This window comes from Psammomys obesus, unplaced genomic scaffold (genome assembly GCF_907164565.1).
Source record: "Psammomys obesus unplaced genomic scaffold, mPsaObe1.curated_primary_1811, whole genome shotgun sequence".
Lineage (NCBI taxonomy): Eukaryota > Metazoa > Chordata > Mammalia > Rodentia > Muridae > Psammomys > Psammomys obesus.
This window is the reverse complement of record NW_026596158.1, coordinates 3,713,176-3,738,300: the sequence shown is the minus strand read 5'-3', so window position 1 is coordinate 3,738,300 and position 25,125 is coordinate 3,713,176. Positions and strand designations below refer to the sequence as shown.

Here is a 25,125-nt window from a genome sequence, read left to right as displayed (position 1 = left end):
CCACTTGGGCCGTGACAAATAGTTTTCAGAGGGTCCTTGAGCCTCGAGTGAACCTAGCACACTCCCCACACTCACCCCTCTTCAAAGCCTTGGGGGAGTTCTAACCCTGAAGCTGAGGGCACTTACACACCAGCCAACTCTCCTGAGGACGCCAGACAGAGAGGCCACAGTCCTCGCAAAGCTGTTTTCACCCTGTTCTCACGGCCAGCTTCTTCAACGCTGGGGAAACTGGCTCGTTTCTAAGTTCCACTGCTGTGGGCTGTCCAAAGATTGGGGAAGCCAGCAAGGAACTGAGCGGACTGTCCGGCTGGGGGCCTGGAACTCTCCCACCCGCTCGCTGGCCAGCACTGTTTGAGCAAAGCTGGGCACCAGACGGCCTGGGGGTGCTCCAGGGCGTGGGACCCAAACACCCAAACGTGGGCCGCCATGGGCCCCTCACAGCCACGGATCCCTGACCTACTTCCCGGCCCCCTTTCTGTTTTAGGAGCTCAAAAATCCATAAATTAAGGAAATTAACTGATGGGGCCTGCGGCACCTTTGCAAGCTATTTAAATCTATAAATTTACAACATATTCTGCATATATCAAGTAATTGAACTAACTGCAGGGATGTAACTTTAATGAGAAAATTTCCCCCCTTCTCCAGTAGTTTGCGATAATAAATAAATAAATAGATAGATAAATAAATAAATAAATCCCTCAGGAGGAAAGTTTCTTATTCCCGCGTGAAGTTGCAGGAGGCGCGGGCGAGATGCTGTCTGCGCACCAGAGGTCCCCGGATTTAGGGGAGACTGGGTCCCCTCACCCCCCAACATCATCTTTCTCCAGTGCTCGGGTCTGGCCTCCAGAGCACCCCCAGGAGTTTGGCCAGTAGAGGGCGCCCAGGCCCGGCCGGAGCCGGTGAAGGGGCCGGGGCGCCGCTCCCGTCCGGAGCGCACCCGCCTTCGTAGCCGAAAGCCTGGCTTCGGCCCGGGCGTCCCGGGAGCCAGGCGGGGGCGCAGTCCGGGCAGAGCAGCGGCCGCGATCCGTTTCCTAGGAGCCGGGAAACGGTCGAGGAGGAGGGACAGGCGGGGCGCGAGGGGAGGAGGAGGAGGAGGAGGCAGCGGAGGGCAGCCGGGGGCGTTTCGGGCGCAGGCCTCCGCGCCGCGGGGACCTCCGGCCGCCGCCGACTCCATCGCGCCGCGCTCGTCCAGGAAATGGCGCGAGCGGCCGCGGGCGACGGCCCGGGCGCCCCGCTCCCCTCCCCCGCGGCGGCCACCGCGTGCCCGCAGACGTCACGGGCGGCGCTGCTCCCCGGGAGAGAGGGGCAGCCGGGGCCGAGACCCGGGGAGAGAGGGAGGGAGGGGGCAGAGAGGGAGGGAGGGAGGGAGGGGAGCCGCCTGGCAGCCCAGTTCCTCTCCCCTCCCCGCACCAAGTCCCGCCCTCAGCCCCCGGGCGCCGCGGCGGCGGCTGCTCCTCTCCTCTTTGTAACCGAGGAGTCGAGAAATGTGAGAAACGTGCCCTGTGTTACTTATTTGGGAGTCGAAAATTTATGCCCAGCTGAAAGCGCCCGGGGAAATATTACATCAGATGAAATGACAATGATTAAAATCAGCCTCTCCCCCGCCCCCTCCCCGAGCCCGGAGGAGGCCCGGGCGCCGCGTGGCCGGACGGCGGGGGGCTGGGGCGCGGAGGGCGCGGGGCCCGGGCGCGGAGCTCCCGGAAGGGTCCTGGCCGAGCCCCGGGGGCCCCCGGGCACCGAGCTCCGGGACCCGCGGGCGGGAAGGAAGTGGCGGCGGTGGGGAACGGTGCATTTTTTTGTCGCCGAGCGCGGCGGGCGCGGGCGCGCGGAGCTAATTGCGACTCTAATCCTCTGCCCCGAGGCGCAGCCGAGCCCCGAGCCAGGAGGCGCCCGCGCGCGCCCGCTCGCGCTCGCCGCGCCGGGGTAATTGGGAACCGGATCGCTGCCCTTTGCAATCCGGGCTGGGCCGCGGCGAGGCGCACGGGCTGCCGGCTGGGTTTTTTTTGGGGGGGGGAGAGGCTCTTTTTTTCCCCCCTCCAAAGCCACCGGGGGAGGCCACCGGAGAGAGAGAGAGGGAGGAGAGGAGAGGAGGTGGGAGCGGCGGGAGGGCAGCCGGAGAGCGGCGCGAAGAGGCGGCGGCGGCGGCGGCCTCGGCGGGGAGGGAGGAGGCGAGGGGAGGGCGGGGAGGGGAGGCCCCGGCGCGGCGCGCCGCGAGGGGCCGCGCGGAGCGGGGGCCGGGGCGGGAGGGGTGGGTGGGGGGAGGGTTGGGGGCGAGAGAGAAAGTAACTCCAGGACGAGACCGGAGCGACCCGCGCGCATCGAGCAGCAGGCGACGGGGCTGCGACGGGCGCCCGACACCGGCGGCCGCTGGGGGCGCGGGGGCCCGCTCCGCCGCGCTCCGGCTCCGAGGTAAGCCCCGGCGCCGGCGGCCACCGCTCGCCGCCGGCCGCCCCCGCCTCCCCAAAGTGTCCGCTGTGCCGAAAAAGTCACTCGGCCCCTCGCCGCGGACCCGGGCTGGGGGGTGGGGGCGGGGGCCGCTTTGTCCCTCCGCCGAGCGCCGGGGCTGGCGGCGTGGGGGCGCCCGGCACAAAGGCCTGGCGCGCACGGGGCGGGGGGTGCCCACGTGGGCTGGTCCCGGCCGCGGGTGGACCCTCCCCGCTCGGCTCGGCGGGGCTCCCGTTCTCCCCGCCGCTCGCTCGGGGCGCGCGCGCTCGGGTCCCCCGCGCTCTGCTTCCAGGACCGGCTCGACCCGAGCCCTGCGGAGCCGCTGACTTTCCCTAGTGTGAAACCGGCTCCACGCAGCTGGAGGGGCGGGGGGGGGGGGTTCGGGGCTTGCAGGTCCGGGTTGGCCCCCGGATCGTAGGAAAGGGGGGGGGGGAGGAGAAAAAGTCTCTAACGGGACAGATGTGCGTCCTCTGACGCCCACCCTACGAGTCCCACGCCAGACGCGCTGGCGGGGGGTGCCAGGCTCGGGATGTGGGGCGCGCGCCGCGCCGCCCCAACACCGGACCTCGGTCCACACGCACCCCCGGACCTGGGTGCGAGCACCCTCGTTCTCTCGCTCCCGCCTCTCTCCCCTCCCCTGAGAAGCCCCGACTGCAGCAGAGAAACCCTCAAGTTTTCACCGCGCGTCCCGAACGTGCATGAAGGAATTTAACTGCGCGAGTGAATGGCAGCATTAGTTTCAATTAATTTTTTTTTTAATCCCGGCAACAATAAACTTTGAGAACAAAAGCGCTTTTACGTCCTTAATTAGGCGAGCTTCCCATCTGTGGTCTCCAAGTGTCTGCTCCTTGATTTAACTTCGTCTCCGCCCCCGCCGCGCTCTCCCACCCCTTCCCCGCTGCGCCCTTCGGGGGACCTCGGCCACCCCGCCCCGCGGGGCCCGGATTTGCGGCCCCGAAGTTCACGCCGGCCGGCGGCCTCCGCGGCCCCGCTGGCGCGCGCCAGGTGGCCCGCTGCGTCCCTCCGGGTCCGCCCCCCCGGACGCTCCTGCAGGCCCCTGGCACTGTCGCCCCCCGGGGGCAGGCGCCCGGGGCGCAGAGCCGAAGGGAACTCGGGGAGGCGCCTTCTGTTTACCTTTTATGGTTAAAATAACAGCTTAGCCAAGAAGCGACTTCGCGGAGAAGCGATTTAGTAAAATCGTCTCAAGCTGCCGCAGCTCAGCCAGTTTAATCACCCCCAGAGAGCTGAACAACTGCGAGCACAATGGGACACAAAATCATTTTGTGTGTAAATGAGCGTAGCATTCTGCCGGCTTCCCTCGGCTCGGGCGGGCGGGGCCCGGCTGCGGGTGGGCGCGGGACCAGGCTCTCCCACCGCAGCTCGGAGAAGCGGGTCAGGGCTGGGCCAGTCGGCAGCCCCGCCGAGGGTCCCCGCAACAGGCGGCTCGGCCGCGTCTGAGGTGGTGCTTGGTGCGGTGAGCTTGTGTCGCTTACCCAGTGCGTTCTTGTGCTTGCGATCCCAGCAGTGGTCCCGGGAGAAGGGTCGTGGTCCGCCGCAGAATTCGGGTCAAGGCGTAAGGCCTGGGGCTTCCAATGGTGAGTTTCTGCTTTGCGCTGTGGGGAGAGAGGCCGAGAAACAGGCCGGGGCACCTCGTGAGATGGGTGCTTGGTGCTGCTTGTCACTTGTGAGTTGGAGTGGTGCTCTGGGAATTCGGGTGGGAACTCCTAGCTCTTTTGGTCTTCAGTGGGTCCCCCTTTCTGGCTCCCTCGCCCCCATCCCCTCCCAGGGCCGGGTGAGCCATCCCTCTGGTCTGTTTTGGTTTCTCAAAAACTTCCCTGAGATAAGTGACCTGGACTGTCCAAAGCCAGGACTGCGCAGCCACCCCACCCCAAAACAGTTTCAGGTCCGACAACTTCCCAGGACACTGGGGCTGCAGAACAAATGGCAGGAGGGCAGGAGGGGAGGAGCCTTTCTCGTGTTTAATGGTTTGAGTCTGTGTACCTCTGACCGTGCTTTAGAACTGGATGCCGAATTTCAAGGTATATATCTAGAAGTGAGAGTTTAATAGGTGGTTGCCCAGGATACCTTGTAGATGGCTCCTAAGGGTTAAACCTGTGTCAGAGAAGCCCAGGTTATGTTTGTGGAATACTCCTCTCTCTCTCTCTCTCTCTCTCTCTCTCTCTCTTTCTCTCTCTCTCTCTGTGTGTGTGTTTTCCTGTGAGACAGCCCCAAGCCAGTGGAAGGGTTAGTTAGAAACCTGCCCTTCTCCGCCCCTCCTCCTTCATGGGGCCCCTGAAAATGCCCCAGGGTGGCTTCTGGGGACTGAGGCACAATTTTATTTCAGGTGTTTGTGGCACACAGGGAAGTCCCGGGTAGCTCTGGGGAGGAGGGGAGAAAGCCCATTTGCTGATTGCTGTCTGGCCAGCTCTCCATGCCTCAAGGGCCTGTGATCCTGAGGGGGTCTGGAATACATTAGGCTCAGGCAGCACCGTTCTGGGGGTCTGTGGAGAGGCAGGGAGGTGCAGGGAAGGCAAACAAAGACAGGTTCCGTCTGCTTTGGGAGCTCTGGGTGGCTTCCCAGTGGCTCTTCTGAGTCTTCGGGCCCTGCTTCCTTCGGTGTGTTCTGTAAGTGCACCTTCCCCGGGTGGTAAGAGGTCCCAGGCTCCCCAACCAACCGAAGGGAGCTGCACTCCCCCAAGGCTCTCTCCACTTGGTGCAAGAGGAGACACGCTTGGTAACAGGGCCCTAACTCAAAATACCAAAGAAATCAGATTTGTTCTGAAACATTGCAGGGTAATAATGCCGAGCATATGTTTTAGGCTGTCATTAGCCAAATTAGCAGACATGGAGCTGCCTGGAAAACACGTGTGTGTGTGTGTGTGTGTGTGTGTGTGTGTGTGTGTGTGTGTGTGTATGTGCATGCTATGCTGTGCTATGCTCTTCTATGCTATGGCCTGGAGACCTGCTTCAGGATGTGGAGGGTTGGGTGGAATCTGGGAGGGCTGCCTGGTGTTCTTGGGGGTCCCGGACAGCCCCACTGGTGGCTACTGAGAAGTGAGGCCTCTGTCACTGCTCTCCACAGATACTCTGGGCAGGGATGGAAGCCTAGATGCCTCACCGCAAGGAGCGGCCGAGCGGGTCGTCGCTTAACGCACACGGCAGCAGCGGCGCGGCGGTGAGCTCACAGGGTGGGCTGGGGCGGCCCTGGGCCCCTCTTTGCTCTTTTCTAGGGCTACCTGCTTCGGGTCTTCTGAGACCCAGCACTTGTGAGATGGGTATCGACTGGTTGTACGATTATGTTTTTTTTTTTTTTTGAAACGAAAATGCTCTTAATTTGATGTGAAATTTACTACATGTATAAAGCTCAACGCCTTAGGTGCTGAGGAAGTCACTAATTTAGAGGTGTCTCGTTACTGAGACAAACTTGCAAAAAACCCCTGAATCCCAATTCACAAATTGGTGATTCGTTTGTCAGGGGATATTTCACATCTAACACATAAGCCTGCGACCTTTAATTAGAATTTTGCAGTTTGTTTTATGCCCCTGGAGGCTGACACCTTGAAAAAAAAAATTTTTTTTTCTTGATTTCTTATTGCTAATAAGCATCCTTCTCCCACCCCCCACCCCCAGCGCTTTGAAGAAAACGATGCAAATACACTTAATTACAGCGGTGGCCGTAATTTGTCAGCTGAATATGTGATCAGGCGCACGGAGAAGCGATCTGATTAAATCTGTGATCACATTCAAAATGAAGGAGGTTTAGGAACCCTTGTTGGGTTTTTTGTTTGTTTGTTTGTTTGTTTGTTTGTTTGTTTTCATTTATTTTTTTTGTCTCTAGGAGGGAGGAAATATGTCCCGGCTGTCACTCACCCGGTCGCCCGTGTCTCCCCTGGCTGCCCAGGGGATCCCACTGCCAGCTCAGCTCACCAAAGCCAACGCACCCGTGCACATTGACGTGGGCGGACACATGTACACGAGCAGCCTGGCCACGCTCACCAAGTACCCCGACTCCAGGTAAGAGCGCGGCTCCTCGTGGCGGGCATGTGGTGTGAAGCCTGGGCCTTCACAGGGCACTGCTGGGGTACTGTGCTGAGGCCTGCCGTTCCCCGATGCTCTCCACGCTTTGGGAGCCCGCCTGCTCGCCGAAGGCGGCTTCTGAGCCTGTGGCACGACATGGAGTTTCTGGCCTTAAAGGCAGACGCAGCCCCACGTGAGCCTGACCAGCCCTGAGCTGACCAGTGAGTCTCATGGAGTGATGCTCAGGAGCCCGGTGTGGGCGGATGAGGTCAGTGCCATTTCCTGGCCTGACCCTTGGGGAAAGGCATGGAGAACTGGCTGCCGTTGGACCCTTCTTTGTTTGGGTGGCCGCCGTTGGCTGAGGGCTAGGAGCAGGCTTTCTTTTGGAGCTGGAGGGTGCAGCGATGAGTTAGAGATTGCGGCACAGCCAGTGATATTTTTGACAGTGGCTGATAGTTTCTACACCTTGTTATGTATGGAACTATCTGTGATGGCGACCCTGACTGCGGACCTCAGAGACTCTTCCCAGGAGAGGGACCCTTCCTGTGGAAAGGTGCTGGGTGCCACCAACTTGCCTGCATTTTACTTCTCATGAATTCCCTTCCCAAGGACTCGCCTTGGCACCGCGGCTGGAAGCAGGCCTAATGGGGGCCGGCTGTGTCTCTGTGTCTCCTACAGGTGACACTGCACGCAGCTTGCCGGGCCCATGCTGCTCGCTCCCAGCATGGCACGGCGTCGAGCACCGTTGGCCAGCGGGAGGGCAGGCCTGTCAGGCATCACCTCTCCTTTATACATTTAAAATAAGAAGAGGAGTTAATTAATCCCCCAGACACTGGGGGCTCACCACCAGGACGGAGGCTCCACCGGGGTAGATTGAGAGCCTGGAGGACTGCGGCGCACGGGTGCCCCCGGAGACAGGGATGAGGGTTTGTGTCTGGTCCAGACAGAGGCAGTGCAGAGACTAGGCAGGCGGGTCCCTGTGAACTTGGAGCGGCGGCGGGCGGGAGCCAGGGGGCTGGCCGAGTGCTTGCTTGCAGAGCCCTGTCTACGCCAGGAGATGGATTCCGTTCATTTAATTTCAGTTTTGCCTTCTGCGGCGTTCCCGAGTTGTGTGAGATAGATCATCCCTTAATCGGCTGACGATGTTTGTGAGTGAAATTCGTAGGAATCCTCGCCCACAACCTTCTTGGAGGAGCGTTTTCTGAAATCCGACATTCACCTTCCCGCAGCGGCTCACCACCCCGGCCTGGCGGCCTGGCGGGTGGGGAGGGCTCCCCTCACGTGTTTGCCTCTGGTGGCTGTGGGAGCCTGAGGGCAACCCCCTCCCTGGTCCACGGTATGGCGTGCCCCTGTTTATCAGCATGCTGTGCAGTGGGGCATCTTCGTCCTCTGGGGAGCTGGCAGGATGGCATGTGGGACCCTCCATGGTCTGGGTGTGCCCAGGGGTAGCGGTCTGTGGACTTTACTCCAGCCGGGTCCAGGGTGACTCCGTCGCTCTGTCTAGATGCTTCTGGTTCAGCAGGGCCGTTCACCAGGCCTGAAGTCGAGGCCTAGAGCAAGGACTAGTGTGGCTTATGAGACAGCAGAGACAAGGGTTCCTCGGGAGCCACAGGGCTGTTGTGAAAAGTGTCCCTTAAGGTCCCCCTCATATTTTTAAGGTGGATAATTGCAGTTCTGGAAACGATGCATCTAACTGGGCAGGTCGAGATGGAGGATTAAGAATGCTAAAGTGTAGCTTATCCATGGAGACAACTCCAGATGCCCACAGTGTCCCCCCCCTTGCCCTCTGGGAAGCTCTGCAAGAGTCAAGGGACCCTGTGCCTTCTGAGCTCATAGCCTTGCATCTCAATCTCTGGCTCTTGGCTGATCAAGGTGGCCTAGACTTTGCGGGCCTGGCGCTGGGTGCCTCCTCTGGCTCAACCTGAGCCAATGGCCTGAGGTCAAGGGTGGACCCTCAGTCTCTCCCTGTGTCACACCCACTGGGTGTCACTTAGCTGCTGTCGGTGCAGGAGCATGACGATGACCAAGTCCTCTGGAACCAGCAGCATTGAGCCCTAAACCATACAGGAAGCCAATTAGCACTAAGGACAACTGAAAGGAAGATAGAGGCGGTGTGATGGCGCCCTTTCCATATCAGGGCAAGTGGCTGGACAGTACCTTTCACAGGTCCTGGCTGCCAAAGTGAATCCACCAGCTTTTCTCACAGAGGACCTCCAAAGCTGGCTCCTCGTGCTCCCTCAGAGGGCTGGTCTGGGGATAGTCCCCACTGAGACATATGAAGCCACCAGAACTCAGGAGGTCACAAGACCCTGTGAGGTGCTAAGGGTTTTCTTGTGGTGACCGTCCAAAATATTCCTTCCACCTTCCCAGCCTCCACTGTAAGGCCTGGTTGCTGGGACCACCACGGGCCTCTGTCCTAAGAGGCGGTGTCGTTAGTCCCAGAACAGACACTGAACCGTGGAAAGATCTAGAACTTGCTTGTCTCAGTAGATAGCTTAGAACCCAGCCAGCCTTGGACTGTGGGTGAGCTGGGAATCCTCTAGACCGACTGGATGCTCTGGAGCCTCGGCCAACTCCGACGTCAGAGCCATTTGGAACCTGGCCAGGCCCAGCATTTTGCTTGCTACACAGAACTGAAAGTTTGAGCTCAACCCAGGAAGGAAGGCTGAGATATTGAATTTGCTGACTCACCTGTGCACGGGGACCTGGTCTTTTTCTTGCTAAGAGTCTGGTGTGGACTCTCAGCTAGCCACCCTGGCTGAGTCTCACCTGTGTGTAGGGTTCCAGGTGCCCCCCACCACAGACACATTCGCATACACACACACACAGCTAAATGTTCAAGTTTTGCTGGGCCAGGTCTCAAGGGTCCCCAGCAGGAACCAGCCAGACAGTGGAATCCTGCACTCTCAGTGATTGGTCAGGGCGGCCTGCATGCAGGAGAGCAGTGTTAGGAGTCTTACATACACCATCCGGAGAGAGATCGCCAGGCCCGGTGGCCTGGGTGTGGATAGACCTTGGATCTGCTCTCCCTGTGTCCTAGGGAAGAAGATGTTGTCACCAGCAGCCTCTGGAGCCCTAAGGAGTCACATTGGTCAGCTGCACCTCTGGTTCTCCAGGCTCAGGCCTCCACACCCCTAACCACAGGCTCTGACCTGCTCGCTCCCACTGGCCAGGCAGCCTTGCCCTTTAAACTCTCCCCCTGGGACAGGCTGGGCCATGTCCCCAGAGTGAGAATGAGGGATTGCATACCTGCCAGAACCTAGGGTGGTGTGGATTGGGGGTACTTAAGGAGGGGCATTGAGGGCTTTCATGGGTGGCCTTCTGGCGACTCTTACGCTCTGGGTGTGCATGGCTGTGACTCTGACATGGGTTAAGCAGGGAGTGGGTGGCTGTAGGACTGGGAGAGGATTCTTGGGAGGGGACTGGAGAGGTGGTGCAGTCACGGTGCGAAGGCTTGGGCCTTAGCTCGTGCAGGCCAGGACAACAAGTCCCCTTATCCCCTCCCTCCTTGCTTCTCCGAGGCTGTTTCTTGGAAACAGTTCTCCCAGCCACCGAAGGACGCTGTCCACCTCCCTTCTGCCCCCAAGCCCGCTTCACGGCTCCTGATGATCTAGTTTAGCCTGAGATAGCCTAGCCTGCACAGCAGTTAGCCTAACCAGACGCCGCCACCGGGAGGCACTCGCCCAGGCCGGAAGGCCGAGTTCCTCTTCCATGGATAGGGAGAGGCATCAGGGACCCCCTCAAGGCCATCCCACAGGCCCGGTGTGTGTGGCACACTGTCTCTCTAGGCATTTGTGTTCCTCCCCAGTCCCAGCCTCTCATCAGCTGTGCCTAAGCTTTGGCGTTGACGAATACCTGTTCAAGGCTTGGACCACGTGATTACTGGCTTTGGGGGTGCACCTGCTGCAGTCCACATGCAAATCCACACTCCCTCCGTGGAATGTGTCTCCCCCCTGCAGGTCCTTAGATGGACAGCTGTGGGGTACCTGGTTAGCTGGGGGTCGGGGGGGTATCACTGCCTGGGTCTGCTTGAGACCCTGTGACCCCGTGCCTGTTGGCCGAATGCCCTGTGTATCTGATGTTGGTTGATGTGACTTGGGTGAGGTGTGTGTCCCCATGATGGGCTGGTTGACGTACGTCTAGCAGGTGTGTGGCTGGGTGCTGGAGTGCTGGGTGGTCTGCACGTGTTTGCTGGGCGTGTCTTTCTGGCGTGGGTGTGTGTTCAGCTCAGACCGGCTGGGTTATGTGGTTTTCCAGGCCTGTAATAGGTGTCAGTGGGCCGTCAGACATAGCTGGATATGTCCCTTAGGTGGCTGTGGCTTGTGATTGTGGCTGGACCGTGTGACGTGACTGCCCTAGTATCCTGTATGTGTGGAGGTGACCTGTCTGCCTCAGGTCAGGCTTGGCAAGGTCTCTAAGTTAGCCACCGGTGACCTCTTGCCGCTCAGGCTCAGCCATAGGGGATGGGGGTGGGGCAGGTGAACTCAGCCCGCACCCCCTCTTGCCTGTCTCTCCCAGAATAAGCCGCCTCTTCAACGGCACAGAGCCCATTGTCCTAGACAGTCTCAAGCAGCATTATTTCATCGACCGGGATGGGGAGATTTTCCGCTACATCCTGAGTTTCCTGAGGACGTCCAAACTGCTGCTTCCGGATGACTTCAAGGTAGGAGCGCAGCCGCCGGCACCCCCTGAACTGCCTGTGTCGTGGCATTACACGGGGGACGCTGTGACTTAATAAATGGACCCACGGTTGTCATGGCAACCGCAAAAAGTTAACCGATGAAGCCGAGGGCTAAATCAGTTTTTCTAAACTCATTTTGCTTTCTCACATCTTCAGCGTATTTATCAGGGTGTAACAACAATTAAGCTTTGGCGCTTACCCCAGGTTGGTGTTAGTTGTGCCATAAGGACCGCTGTGCGCTGGAACAGAGGAGTTAGATGTCTGTGGGAGTCTGTTCCTTGTTGTCAGTTTGCAGTAGGGAAACCCCCTAAGAGCTAGGTGGTCACCCTTCAAACAAACGTTACTCCCAGGACTCAGGATGAGCTTGTCCTGGGTGGATGATATGGTTCCCCATGGAGCTACCTCGGTGCCGAGCCCTTCTGAAATCCTGGGACTCGTGGGAGGAGGGAAACTCAGGCTCGCCTCTTGCTGGCAGATGTCTGTCTGTCTTTGTGCTTCCTTGCTTTGAGGCTTCCTGCAGCGACCACTGCACCAGCAGCCCTGGGGCCCTTTTTTCATCCAGCCTAGTTACTAAATGGCAACAACTGAATTTGGTCTGAAAATAGAGCTACACAGGAGGAAGCCATAGGCTCTGTTCCTTCCAGTCTAGAAAATAGAGCTCGGGTCTGCCTAATTGCATGGGCCCAGTGCTTCAGGATAGTGTGGGCCTGGTGTGGTGGGTCACACATTCATCCCAAGCCTTCCAAGACTGAGGCAGGGGGATGGCTGAAAGTTCTAGGCTAGCGCTGTCTAAAAAAAGGGGGGTAGGGAGGGGGTGGTCAGCGGGCATGACGGTACACACCTTCAGTCCCAGCACAGGGGGTAAAGGGTGGCTGATCTTTGTGCCTTTGGGGAGTTCTGGGCCAGCCAAGGGCTGTATGGTGAAACCATGTCTCAAAACAAAGAAACAAAAATAACCAAGGGTAACAGTACCAGTCAAACGTTGGGGACTCCTGGCCCCGGGTGGGTTTGAAGGAAACAGTGTTGCACTGGGTGGTAAAGGATGAATGGAACGGACAGTGGGGGGAGCCAGATGAGGGGCCGGGATGGACCTGGAGAGGTCTGGAGCCTGGGGCTTTGTGAAGCAGGAAGGGAAGGAGGGAGCCACTGGTGATACCTAGATCTTGATGGCTGGCGCTCAGCGTTTGACACAGATGAGAGGAGGGCATGAGCCATCAGGTTTGCCAACTGGAAAGATGGTGACTCTTGTGTGAGAGATGCAGGGAACAAGGAGAGGAGGCTGGCTACAGATGTCGCCGTGTGTTTCTGGGTTTGCTGGGAGCGACGCAGAGACTTGCATGTAGGGTGAGGATGCAAAGGCCGGGAGTGTGGATTATTGGACCAGGAGGCACTAGAGGGTGTCCCAAGCTCACAGCTTGAGCCCCAAATCAGTGAGTGAAAGTCTAGGCATGGAACATTCTAAGCTATGGGGAAAGATTTGGTTTAAAATGTCCCTGGACCTGGTGAGAGGTAGGAGAGCAGAGACCTGGGAGGCCCAAGGAGTCTTTATGGTAAGCAAAAGCAGGCAGGGTCACAGTTGGTGCTGGGCCCGGGGATGGGTTAGGATTCTGTGCCTTTGGGGCTGATAAACAGAGCCATCCATGTTGGGCTTTCAGGGTAGGCTGTGCCTTGGGACTCCGTCCTCCCTTGCCCTTGCTCTGGAGCCCTCGGAGTCACCACCAATGGGCCTGGTGCTCCCCATGAGTCAAGGCCATTCAAGACCGGGGCTGGGACTGAGGGACATGGGCTAGTTGAGGGTCTTCGTGACAGTTTTTGTGAGTGGGTTACTTGGTGAGGAGTAAGCTTTGCGTTCCGTCCCGGCGACCTTGTCATATTCTCTACCTGCTTGGGCAGGGTCAGGGATTCAGCAGCCCTTCTTCTGTCCGGTAACCTTCACTCTGCTTCTCGGGGTCCAGTGTTTACATTCATTATAAAGAGGGGAAGCTGGCCCAGGCAAGGCCAGCATCAGGTTCGTGGGCCTTGTGGCTGAAGTGCACGCACTCTGTGAAGGTCTGCCCAGGAACCAGGCAAGGGCGCGAGGTCCTAGAGTCAGTCTGATGTCTTCTCTGGGTGGATTTTCAGGAAGGCAGCATATGCGGACCCCTCTAGATTACTACTTTGGCTCCCAGCTCTGCCTTTCGTTTTTGTTTTTGTTCTTTTTGTGTGTGTGTGTGTTTTCTTCCACCCCTCCCCCCTTCTTTCTATCCAAGACCAGGTTTCTCTGCGTAGTCCTGGCTGTCCTGGAACTTCCTCTGTAGACCAGGCTGGCCTTGAACTCAGGCTCCTCTTGCCTCTGCCTCCTTGAGTGCTGGGATTAAAGGCTTGTGCCACAACCACCCAGCGGCTTCAGTCTCTTTCTGTGACATTTCTGTTTGTCATCCCGTCAGCTGAAGGTCCAGGAAGGGAGTCTCAACGGAGATACACCCCAGCCTGCTCTAGATTCTTTATGTGGGGAGGGGGCGGGGCGGGGTACACTCATTGGAGTCTTAGTCGCTCAACTCTACAGAGGAAACGGCCGCCCTAGTCCGTCCACATTGTGTCCTGGGATGTTACCGTGTCTGTGAAGAGAGAGAGGGGCCCCTTGGGGGACGGAGACTTCTTCCAGCTTCCCTGACGCCGTGCGTTTGTGGGCAGGACTTCAACCTGCTGTATGAGGAGGCGAGGTACTACCAGCTGCAGCCCATGGTGCGGGAACTGGAGCGCTGGCAGCAAGAACAAGAGCAGCGGCGCCGCAGCCGGGCCTGTGACTGCCTGGTGGTCCGGGTCACCCCCGACCTGGGTGAACGCATCGCGCTCAGCGGCGAGAAGGCGCTCATTGAGGAGGTCTTCCCAGAGACGGGGGATGTGATGTGTAACTCTGTTAATGCCGGCTGGAACCAGGACCCCACGCACGTCATCCGCTTCCCCCTCAATGGCTACTGTCGGCTCAACTCTGTGCAGGTGAGGGCTGTGGGCTGTCTCCCCAGAGGCCCCCCAGGATGCAAAAGGAGAGCTGGAGGGAGACAGAGCCCCGGAATGGAAAGGACGAAACCCATACAGAAAAAGGCAACAATGTGTCGATGCATAATTTATGCCTTGCTCATAATTAAATGATGGTGCCTGGGGGATGGACTTAAAAAAATTGATCTGTACTTTTCTTTTTCCCCTAAAAGGATGTTCTATAAGGAAGAAAAAAAAAAAAAAAAAGCCCTGAGTATTTTCAACGGAACATGCTTCATTTAACATGCAGAGGCCAACTTAGGATTCAGATTAAACCCAGGCACCAGGAAAGGCAGGGAGCCTTCCTGCGAGGCTGGCCCCGGGGCCACGGGCAGGCAACAGCTGCCTAGAGCACTTCTTTCCTTCTGAGACAGGGCCTTCTGTGTGATTCAGGCCCGATGCAGGGCAGACTTGGGCTCCTCCCGCCTCAGCCTCCCGAGTGCTGGGCTCACAGGTGTCGGCCACCACACCCCACTGTCCAGGGTATCTCTGGACTGACTTGACCAGGCAGGATGAGCTCAAGAACTGAGAAACCGAAATGATGTGATGACTCTGTCTCTGAAAGTGTTTTTCTGACTCCTAGGCACTTTTATTTGGGGGTTTGAACAGAAGGGGTCCTTTGGGGAAAGCCCTCCCACTCCCTGCAGGCTGTGGGTAAGAGTTTCAGGACAGGGATATAAAGCTAGCCCTCACCTTCCCAGAGACGTCCATCCTCCCCGCACACTCTGAGAGGACGCCCCCTTTTCCCTCCACCTAGAACTCATTTGAGCTGATGAGCCCTCAGGCCTCAAACCATCTGGGACTCAGCTCCAGGAAGCAGGTGGCTGCCCTGAGGCTAAGGGGCAGGGGCTTTTCATTATTGGGGTGGGAGATTGGGAGAGGGGGGTTGGTGCCTAGGGCCGTGTCGTGTGTGTGTGTGTGTGTGTGTGTGTGTGTGTGTGTGTGTGAAGATGGGGTAGGGCAAACCCTGGAAAACATGGAAGGGACCATGGACATGGACACATGCATCGACACATGGACCCCAAAACCCCTTTGCTTCCCTCCTTCTCGGTTGTACATCCCTGAGGGTTGTGGGGAGAAGGCCTGGAATAGCAGGGGCCCATGCTGGGTGGATAAGTTGAGGGGCCCCTGGACTTGACTGTTCCTGTCCCTCCTAGGGTAGGATGCAGCTGGGACCTTTGTCAGGGAGAGAGACTCTGGGACTCGTCCGAAGGTAGCGCTTGCTCTGCCTGGCACCCAGCTGCCCGCCTGGCCAGGCAAACCCTGGCAGCGGGGCACTGCTGACCTCTTACCCTTCTTGCCCTGCAGGTCCTAGAAAGGCTGTTTCAGAGGGGCTTCAGCGTGGCTGCGTCCTGCGGGGGAGGTGTGGACTCCTCCCAGTTCAGCGAGTACGTACTTTGCCGGGAGGAGCGACGGCCGCAGCCCACCCCGACTGCCGTCCGGATAAAACAAGAGCCCCTGGACTAGGCCTTGCCTGCGACCCCCCTCAGTCCCGGGGCATGGAAATAGTGCTGAGGAGTCTTGACTGTTGGTGCTCCCCCTGGTGAGCGCGAGACTCAGGGTGGGGACGGAGGGTCTGAGCTCATCCCTGGGAAGGCCAGGTGTCATGGCAACAGAATGAGGGGGCGCCCGGCGGAAGGACTGTTGACGTGACCGGAAGATGCTGCGGGCTGCGACCGTGTGGCCAGCTTCCGAGCCCTTCTGCTCCTCGGCCTGGTACAGCGTCCTCTGCTGGGCCAGCCACTCCCAGAGCAGCTGTTCTATCCTTCTCCACGCTTCGAGACGGCGGCAGGTCTCCCGGCGCTGGAGATGGCTTATTTTTCTACAGTATTTAAAACGGAACTAACTGTCGCTGCACAGGTCAGCAAGGCCGACGAGGACCATCGCTGCTCTTTTCCTGGTGCTCTGTTCTCAGCCCAACCTTCGGCAAGCCTTGCGAAGGATGGGCCGCCGGCGTTCGGGCCCAGGTGCCTGCTGAGCTAGGGCTGTGGGGACAGAGGTGGGGTGGTGCTGCTGTAGGCGATGGAACCAGGGTCCCCGAGGGGCAGGGCAGCGGGGAGGAGGGCACTGGGGGCTGTGGGACTCTGTGGCTTTTATCTGAGCTACTCCGCTGCCACCTGTGTCCCAGACTGCACTTGGTGCGCACCTGACCTGCTAATGCCCAGGGACTTCCAGTCCCAACTGACTGTGCTCACATCTGGGTTCCTTGGAGAAGTCTCCGCCCATCCGGTCAGCTTGGGGCCACAGCTTATCTCAGGAATGGGCCCTTCTACCAAGGGACTCATCTGTCAGCATCCATCTCTGGGTCCCCACTCAGGGAGCCACCCTCCACCCCAGCTCCAATCTCCCCACACTCATAGGCACACCAAGTTTTAATTAAATGTGCTAAGCTAGCCTGTCAGGAAGGCCCAGACCCGGGCTTACCCAGTGCCCTTAACCCCACATTTCCAACACGGACTGGTCCTGAGAAGTCCTCACAGACCTGCTCTCTCCCAGACGCCAGGCCCAAAAGACAGACACCCCAGCCTTGTCACCTCTCCCCAGCTCCTCCCAAGTGGGGGAACGGCAGAGAACTGATGGATGGGGTGCCCTGGCCGGCACCCCCTTGTGTATAGCATACGCCTGTAGACTTGTATATGACTCCTTTAATATTGTAAAGAAGCTGATGTACAACTGTTGTGTGTTTGTGTAAACACATCGTCGCGTTCCTGGTTCCTGCCATAAAGGACGCTGTGAAACAAAAGACTGAGGCTCCGTCCTATGCGGCAACTACCGCCGGGTTCCGCCGAGGGTGTTGGGGGGTGGGGTGCAGGGCTTGGTCACAGGGCTCGCTGTTGTTCAATGCATTTGGGTGTTTTAGTTACTTCCGGGGGGGTCCCCTCTGGGCTGCAGAGATTCTGGAGTCTGAGACTTTTAGCCCCTGACCAGATAGCTGAGGGGTAGGTAAGCAGGTTTCTGAGGAGTTTGAGAGCAGGCTCAAACATTTGGGATTTTTCTCATGGTGTTTTAGTTGGAACGGAATTGATGCTCCTCTCCCTCCCTTACCCCTCCCCCTCCTTGAGAGAACTTACTATGTATCCAGGCTGGCCTGGAACTCACTCTGTACTCTTGACTGGCCTGAGAGCCCCAAGTCCTGGGATTGCAGCCGCTCAGCCCATCTCACTTGTTCACTTTAAACCAACATACACACACTGTATGAGAAGGTTGTCACAATGTTTCAGGCCAGCCAAGGGACAGAGGCTGTGCAGCCACCCTGCAAACCGAATCCCGAAGGAGTCTGAACATGTCCTATAGGCCTCTGATTTTAATGAGGTTTTTTTTTTATTATTATTCAAAAGTTCCTGTGCGTTTAAGCCCACGAGGGGGCCCGTTTTACATGCATGCCCAGGGTCACCAGCCCCAGAGCCTGGGAGTGTGAGGCCACAGAGACGCCGTCCTCCCGTGCGATCTAATTTGCTGGACAAACCTGTTCGGCCTCTCTGTTTAGCAGCCTGGCTGGCACATCTGCATGCTGGCATCAGGCAGGCACCTGAGAAGAGGAAGAGAGTCGTGTCTGTTAGCAAAGAAGCCTTGTGGAAACACCTAACGCTGTGTGTGTTCATGGATTTTTTTTTTTCCTAGCATAATAGCGTGGAACTCCACTCCTGATACATGGAGATCCTCTAGTACTTTCAAGCCATCTTTTTGTGCAGGAAGCCGCAGCAGGGCATGGTGGCACTCCTAAATCCCAGCAGTTGGGAGGCAGAGGCAGGAAGATCAGGAGTCAAGACCATCTTCAGCTACATAGCCAAGATGTGTAAACTGTACATGCGCCTTTAGCTCTAGGTATGTGGGAGACTGGGACAGGAGGATCACAAGCTCAAGGCAAGCCTAGGCAACTTAGTGAGACCCTGTCCTAAGAGGTGAAGGGTGGGCTGGGCGTGCCCAAAACCCCAGGTTCAATCCTACTATCCCTCCTCACTCCCCAAACAAAGCAGCAAAGACAAAGGTAATGTTTACACCAACCGAAGAGTTTCTGAATTTTCGGGGAAATGCTATGCTCCCATGGCGATCTTGTCAAAATAGTGTTCATGTTTCTAAATGGTCGAAACAGCTCCTCCTTAAAGCCTAGACTGAACATCTCACCGTAATCTGTGAAATAGTCTCCTGGCTCCTCTGTGATGCTCAGAACTAATCCTTCCCTATAAGCAACTGGACAGAGAGAGCCAGCCACCAAGCCTCTGCCAAGCCTGAGCCAGCTTAAGCTATAGCTGGTGGCCCTGCCACTGCCCCATGCATGAGCTCAAAGCCAGTTCACAACATTAACAATACCTTTGGAAAGTGTGGGGCTTTGTTTTTTTTTTTTTTTTTTAAGCTATTGAATGTGTTCCTTAGAGACAATAAAAGGTGTTTTAGAAATGACAACGCCAATGCATTGTTTCCAGCCCTGTAAGGCTTGGGTTCTACAGAACCTTGAGTATGGATTCCATGTTTCAACGCCAGGATTCCTGAACAAGAAGATGGTGGTGTGAATCAGGCCCTCAGCAGCTTCATAGTCTGCCAACACCCAGCGTGTGTCCTGCTGGCAAATGTCACTGTGAGTGAATATGAATCACTGATAACTCTTCCCGGATCCCACCCTCAGACTCAGGAGATACAGGAATAGTGTGTGTGTGTGTGTGGGGGGGTGTCCTATCATTATGCCTATTGTGTGAATACAAACTTGAATTCTTGACCTCAACTGGTTGCTGTTGGAACTGTTGCCTATGGAACTTGAAGGACATGGTTCCTAGCCACAGATTTAACTCACACTGCCCCAGCTGCCTTTCTGGCCATGATGGACACGACCAGATGTGAGCCAAATAGATCCTTCCTCCCCTAATTTGTCTGTTTTGGGACATAGTGACAAAGTAACTAATAGTGTGAGTGTGTGTGAATATTTGTGCTTACATTGTTTCTCCTGTGTGTGAGTGTGTGTGTGTGACACAAGCCAAAAACAGGGGACTGATAGAGCAAGGCTTTGAGAAGCAGGGATACAGACCACTAAACCCCCATCCAAGAGAGGACTCGAACTTTGCTCTCCATAGAGCCTCCGTCCTCTCCCTATGCTCCTTGGAGATGTCTGTCTGCCAAGATGGTTCTAACTCATCACACTGCCCCTCCTGACTCTGGAGACAGCTAAACACTTGTAGTGGCCCAGGCCATACAAGATGCAAGTATCTCTTGTTAGGTCTCAAGGACACCCAGGACAAGCCTCACTCAGTACCTGTGGCTCCTGCCAGCATTCACCCTGCCCCTTCTCTAAGCCTCTCCCTCCCAGGGCCTGGGCATCTTCATCCCTTCCCCCAGTCTGCTCCCTATACAATGCAGCCATTTTGCCTACAGCAGGTCTCTTGGCCTCTTGGCCTGAGCTGGCTCTCCTGATCTGCACTTCCTCTCTCGTTCTCCCTGGCCCTGTCCCCTCTCATGGTCTGCTTTCGTCTGCCAGCCACGTTCAGCCCTCTGCCTGCTTTTGCACTGGTATCTATCATAAAAATCTCCATACTTTAGAGCAACCATGTCCTCCTTTTATTTCTTTTTTTTTTTTTTTTTTTTTTTTTTTTTTTTCACTCACTAAGTGACAAGGTGGGACATACAGACAGGCATCATCAAAGGATTATCAGGACTCTAGGAACCAAATTATTAACAGAGCTCTGGACAAAGCCAGAGCCAAAGGTCCAACTGATGGCCAGAGAGGACAGCGGTAGGCCTGGAGCCTGCCATTTGGGCTGACACAGGTGTTGAGCTCATTGTGACAGTCATGACTTGAGCTGATTTTTAAGTGCATGGGCAAAGCTGTTTCACCACAATGCCCGAGCGCCCACATGGTACCACTGTCTTAAGTTTCCTGTTTCTATGATAAAATACTCTTGACAAACGCGACTTCAGGGAGAGACCATTTGTCTGGCTCACAGTTCTAGTTAACTTTCTACCGTGGGAAGTTAAGGCAGCCAGAACTTGAGGGAGGTGGTTCTGTCAAATCCATAACCACAAACAGACCCAACAGTTGGAGGAGTGTGGCCGTTCTCAGCTCACTCCATTCTCCTTTTCATTCAGACCAGGGCCCAGCCCTAAAAATGGTGCCACCCACACAGAAGATGGCTCTGCCCACTTCAATTAACCTCATTAAGAAAGCCCTTCATAGGCATGCCCGCAGGACAGCCCAATCTAGAACATTCCTCATTGAGACTCCCAACCTGCATGATTCCAAACTGTGTTAAATTGACAATAAAAAAATATCACACCGGTTCTGTGTCACATGGGACAAGGACATGACAAGCTTTCTTTCTGCCCCTCAACCTGCAAAGCCCCAAGAGAGAGGGCTTGTCCCCAATCCCCTGGAGGTTTGCCCAGTCCTCTAAAGACGGGCAGAACTCAGTGACATTGAAAAGTCTGTGTTATGCTGGGTGGTGGTGGTTCACACCCTTTATCCCAGGGAGGCAGAAGCAGGTGGATCCTTGTGAGTTCAAGGCCAGCCTGATTGAAAGAGTGAGTCCGGAAGGTTCAAGGCTACACACAGCTACACAGAGAGACCCTGTCTCAAAAAGAAAACAAACACACACACACAAACAAAAAAAAGAAAACTCTGGATTACTATACAGGATCAAAACTGAGCCCGTTCACAGTCACAAGCTGTTTTGTTATTTGTTTGTTTTTTCAAGACAAGATTTCTTCAATTAACCTTGGCTTGGCTGTCCTCAAACTCACAGAGATCTGCCTGCCTCTGCCTCCCAAGGGCTGGGATTAAAAGCACTCGCCATCATGGCCCAACAACTCCTGAAATTTTTAGACTATGTGCAAGTGGATATCCTTAAAAATATTTGTAAAAGGGCTAGGCATGTAGGTGTGCACCTTTTATCCTAACACCCAGAGGTAGAGGCAGGCAGATCTTTGTGAGTTTCTAGCCAGCTTGGTTTACATCTGGAGTTCTAGGCCAGCCAGGGATAGAGAGAGAGAGACCCTGTTCAGAAAAAGGGGGTAGGGAGGAATTGGAACAACCATTAACAGCAAAGGTATGAACTCCATGTAGCTGGACATGCCTTTCATCTCAGTGGTCAAAAGCAGGCTGATCTCAGGGAGTCTGAAAGCCAATGTGCTCTACACAGAAAAAAAAAGAAAGAAACGAACCCTTTTCTGTTGTTCTCGTTCTTGTTGAGGCAAGTTCTCACTCAGTAGCCCAGGTTAGACTCAAACTTCTTAGCATCTTACCTCCTTAGCCTCCCAGGTGCTGGGATTAGAGGTGTGTGGGGCCACTTCCGGTAAGGAACGGTTTTAAGGTCTGCTCATCCAAAGCCACTCTTGCCTTTATGGACACAAGGTTTCTCTCTAAGCCAACCAAGGTTTGTTGTTAGTATCCAAGGAAACCTTCAAAGAGAAAGCTTTACCGTTCAACAGGAAACCCAAGATAATTTGCCTGCTTTATTTCATAATTTCACCTGGGTCTGAGGAAGGATGTCAAAGGCACCTGCTCACACAAAAGTACCAGCTGCAGTTAGATTACAGTTGCTAACTTCACCATCTGGGGCAGAGAGGCCTGGAGAAAGGCTCCCGCCAGGATCCCTTGTTCCTAGGGCATCCTGACAAGGTACTATGGTGACTTGGGGATTCTCTGGAGGACTCGGGAGATGCCACTTGGAACAAGACAAAGATAAAGGTGTTGATATTGCAGCGTTTCTTCCTGCCAGGAGCAAGCTTGGCTCTGCTGTTCTCTAGGAAGCATCGTTTCAACAGTGGCCCCAAAGGGACATAAACCCAAAGGGTTTCAGGTCAAAGTAAAGAAAGCTGACTGGGCATTTCATCTCTCTCTTTAAGGACCTGACCATCAGTCATCACCCTCATCACCCCCAAGAGCTTTCAGCAAAATTAAGACTCTAGATCCAGGGCAGCCTGTGTGTTCCCCGTACGGTTTGCATGTGAACGGACTCCCACAGGCTCAATTCGTCTGAACATTTGGTCCCCAGGTGGTGGTGATGTTGGGGAGCTTGTGGAGCCTTTAGGAGGTGGGGCCTAGCTGGAAGAAGGGAGTCCCTGGAGAGGGAGGGATGGGCTTGCTCGCTGATAATTACAGGCAAACACTTGTTTGCAGAGTACTGTCTGCATCCTCGTGGAGGCACCTAGCCATGGCACGCCTGCCCCTGCTGCTATGACCTTTCTCAGAGTGGTGGGGACCTCTTCTCCTTTTTCTGCCTGGGTGATGTCCCTCCACCCTGCACGAGGCTAAGGAAAGCATCTGTTTATCTGATGTGGGTTATTTTACATTCCATAGTTCCTAAGAGGTGCTATCAAATTACACAGATGACCCCAGCTTGCAGGAGTGTGTAGAAGGAGCCATCTCTCAGGCTCCCGAGCGGCAGTGGGGTAACGCCCAAGAAGAGGGACACCAGATAGGCTCCATTTTGGAATGTTTATTTCCATCAGACAGCCACCCTCTGTGGTGGGTGAGGCTGGGGCTGGGAGGGAGGGACCACGGCAAGGTTCCCTGACCCAAAGCTGCGGCTGAAGACTGTCGGTGGCGCTTGGGAGGGTGAGGAAGGCAGGCTGAGGTTGAGGTCAGCCTGGGCTACATAAGTGAGTTTCAGGCCAGCTTGGGCTACAGAGCGAGACCCCCGACTCTACTGAAGAAAACAGGCCAAAAAAAATATATATATAGAAATCGCTTACTAGGACAAGTACTTCAGGAGTAGAATTAGCGCCTGCACGGGGGGGGGGGGGGGGGGGGGGGGGGGGGGGGGGGGGGGGAAGGACGGGACACGGGACCTGCACGCCATGCGGATCCCGGCCACAGGATGTGTAGGTCCCCTGGCTGGAGAGGCTGAGGACCAAGCCAGCCGGCTGCCGGCGGCCTGTCTATGACACCTTCCTCTGTGCATCTTCCTCTGTGTCCTGGATGGGGTCCAGGGCTCCCGAAGCCGCTGCGGTTTGGGACGAAGTAGGCTGCAAGAGCTGGGCTGGGCTAGGCGGCTGCCCCCGCGGCGGACGCGGGCCACGCCCTCTTGGACGCGAACACACCCCCATTTCCCCGGGCCCAAGGAGACACGCCTGGCCCTGCAGACAATCAGGAGGCAGATTTGTGCGAGTAAGTACAAGGTCCTGGAATGCTCGCCCTGTTACCACACACTGCACCAGAATAATTGGGAGAAGGTTGTGCAAGAAGCTGGGGAGTGCAATTTCCCATCCCCAGAGTCTTGAGGGGGGGAGTGGCGGGGGCAGAGAGGGGGCAGCTTGGAACAGCAGGGCGCCACCTTCGGGAGGCACTGATGCCCCGCTGCTCCTGCGGTGTGGCTCTGAGGAGGGCTTACAGAACTCAGATCCCAGCTGAGGGTTGGTACAGGGGACCACGCCCACCGCCCCCGGGCGGCTGCGGCTGCAGTGGCATCGGGGCTCCGCCTGGCTGTGCCTAATGAGGCACAAACCGTAGCCAAGGCCCCCGGGCTGGACGCACACCAGGTCCTGGGGGCGGGAAGGGGGGTAGAGAGCTGCGGAAAACCCCACCCAACAAACTCCAAAGACTGACAACCCCTACCGCACCCCAGGGCCTGTGCCTGGCCAGCTGAGCTGCATTTTCAGTCCCACGGAGCCCCCAGAGGTGGGCCCAACCCGGAGGCCCAGTGACTCACTTCCCCAGGCCCTGAGGCCTCAGTGGAAGGTGCCTCCCTCTCTTCTCAGGCAAAGCCTCCTTTGTTCTCTTGCTGGCTTCTCTTCACAAACCCTCTCCCTCCTCTGCTTTGCAAACTCAAGTCCTGCGGTGCTTCAAGGGTACCGGCCGCCATCAGGGTAGAGCAGAGCGGGCACAGGCAGGCGCCTCTAGAGTGGTCTGGCTTCGCAGAAGGCTCGCCCATTCCCTCCGTCCCCCTGGCTCCCCCACCGCCCCAGACCACCTGGGAAAGCCCCCACCTCCATGCACAGGTTGTAGATGCGCAGCTCTCTGGGGAGCAGGGCTGCTGGATGGGGACCAGAAGGAAGGGAGAGGGTGGTTTGGGTAGCTCCTGCTGCCGGGTACCGCCCCGAGCCGCTGAACTGGCCTTGGCACTAATCGTACATCAGGGAGCAGTTTTGAGTGCCACCTCCCTCTCCTGGCCCCCCCCCCGCCTCCTCCCACGAGCCTCCCCTAGTTCTCAGGCCCTGGTGGAGGGCCGAGAGGGGAATTCCAGTAGGCCACCTCCAGACGCAGCCTCTTCTTGGCTAAATCGCCTTCACTCCCAGCTTCCAGCCCTCTCTCCCTTGCCAGCTGTGCGGGAGACTCCCATCCAACCGTGGGGTGGTACCCATCTGCCACGAGCCGACCAGCCCTGCGCTGAGTGAAGCCACCAGGGCCTAGCAAGCCTAACTGGTTCATTTTGAACGATTAGAAAAAAAGACAGTTCCTTTTGCTGTTGTTGTTGTTTAGGGTTTTTTTTGGAGACTGTCCTAAATGGTTATTGTATTTACATAATTACTTCCACCCTCCTTCTCCCTCTCCGACTCTTCCCACGTCTTCCCCCAACTCAAAATCATGACCTGTTTTATTTCACGTGCATGAATGTTCCCCCTGCATGGGTGGGTATGTATCATGTGTGTGCAGCGTCTGTGGAGGCCATAGAGGACCGAAGAGGGCGACGGATGGATGGATGCTCCTGGGACTGGAGTCACACACAATTGTTAGTCAAACTGTGGGTGCTGGGAATTGAACCTAGGTCCTCTGGAAGAACAGCCAGTGCTCTCGACGACTGAGCCAAGGCTCCAACTCTCACGACTTCTTCTTTAGTCATTATAGTTACACACACACACACACACACACACACACACACACACATGCTCCATTCCGTGGTTGCTCACACTGACCACCCGGGACTGGATAAGCTATCAGGGGATCATCCTTAGAGAAAACTGACTCTCCCTCTCTCCACAGCCACTGACTGCCTGTTCCGCCCCCTCTAGGTGTGGGGCCTGTAACAATTCCGGAATCC

The 25,125-nt window shown here is 56.6% G+C and overlaps 1 protein-coding gene across 3 annotated transcripts; it reads left to right on the top strand.

Annotated features, from left to right (window-relative positions):
* The first annotated feature begins 2,277 nt into the window (after window positions 1–2,277).
* Kctd15 (potassium channel tetramerization domain containing 15) lies at window positions 2,278–16,917 on the top strand. 3 transcript variants are annotated; one of them, XM_055594977.1, is made up of 7 exons: window positions 2,278–2,409; window positions 3,971–4,040; window positions 5,528–5,620; window positions 6,284–6,459; window positions 10,981–11,125; window positions 13,817–14,122; window positions 15,470–16,917. In XM_055594977.1, exons 3-7 carry the CDS (start codon window positions 5,555–5,557, stop codon window positions 15,626–15,628), a joined length of 852 nt encoding a protein of 283 aa, XP_055450952.1. In that variant the 5' UTR covers window positions 2,278–2,409; window positions 3,971–4,040; window positions 5,528–5,554; the 3' UTR covers window positions 15,629–16,917. The 3 variants fall into 3 exon arrangements, with proteins under 3 accessions (XP_055450952.1, XP_055450950.1, XP_055450951.1); XM_055594975.1 differs by having other exon boundaries at window positions 3,968–4,040; XM_055594976.1 differs by lacking the exon at window positions 2,278–2,409 and having other exon boundaries at window positions 3,931–4,040.
* The last annotated feature ends 8,208 nt before the right edge of the window (window positions 16,918–25,125 follow it).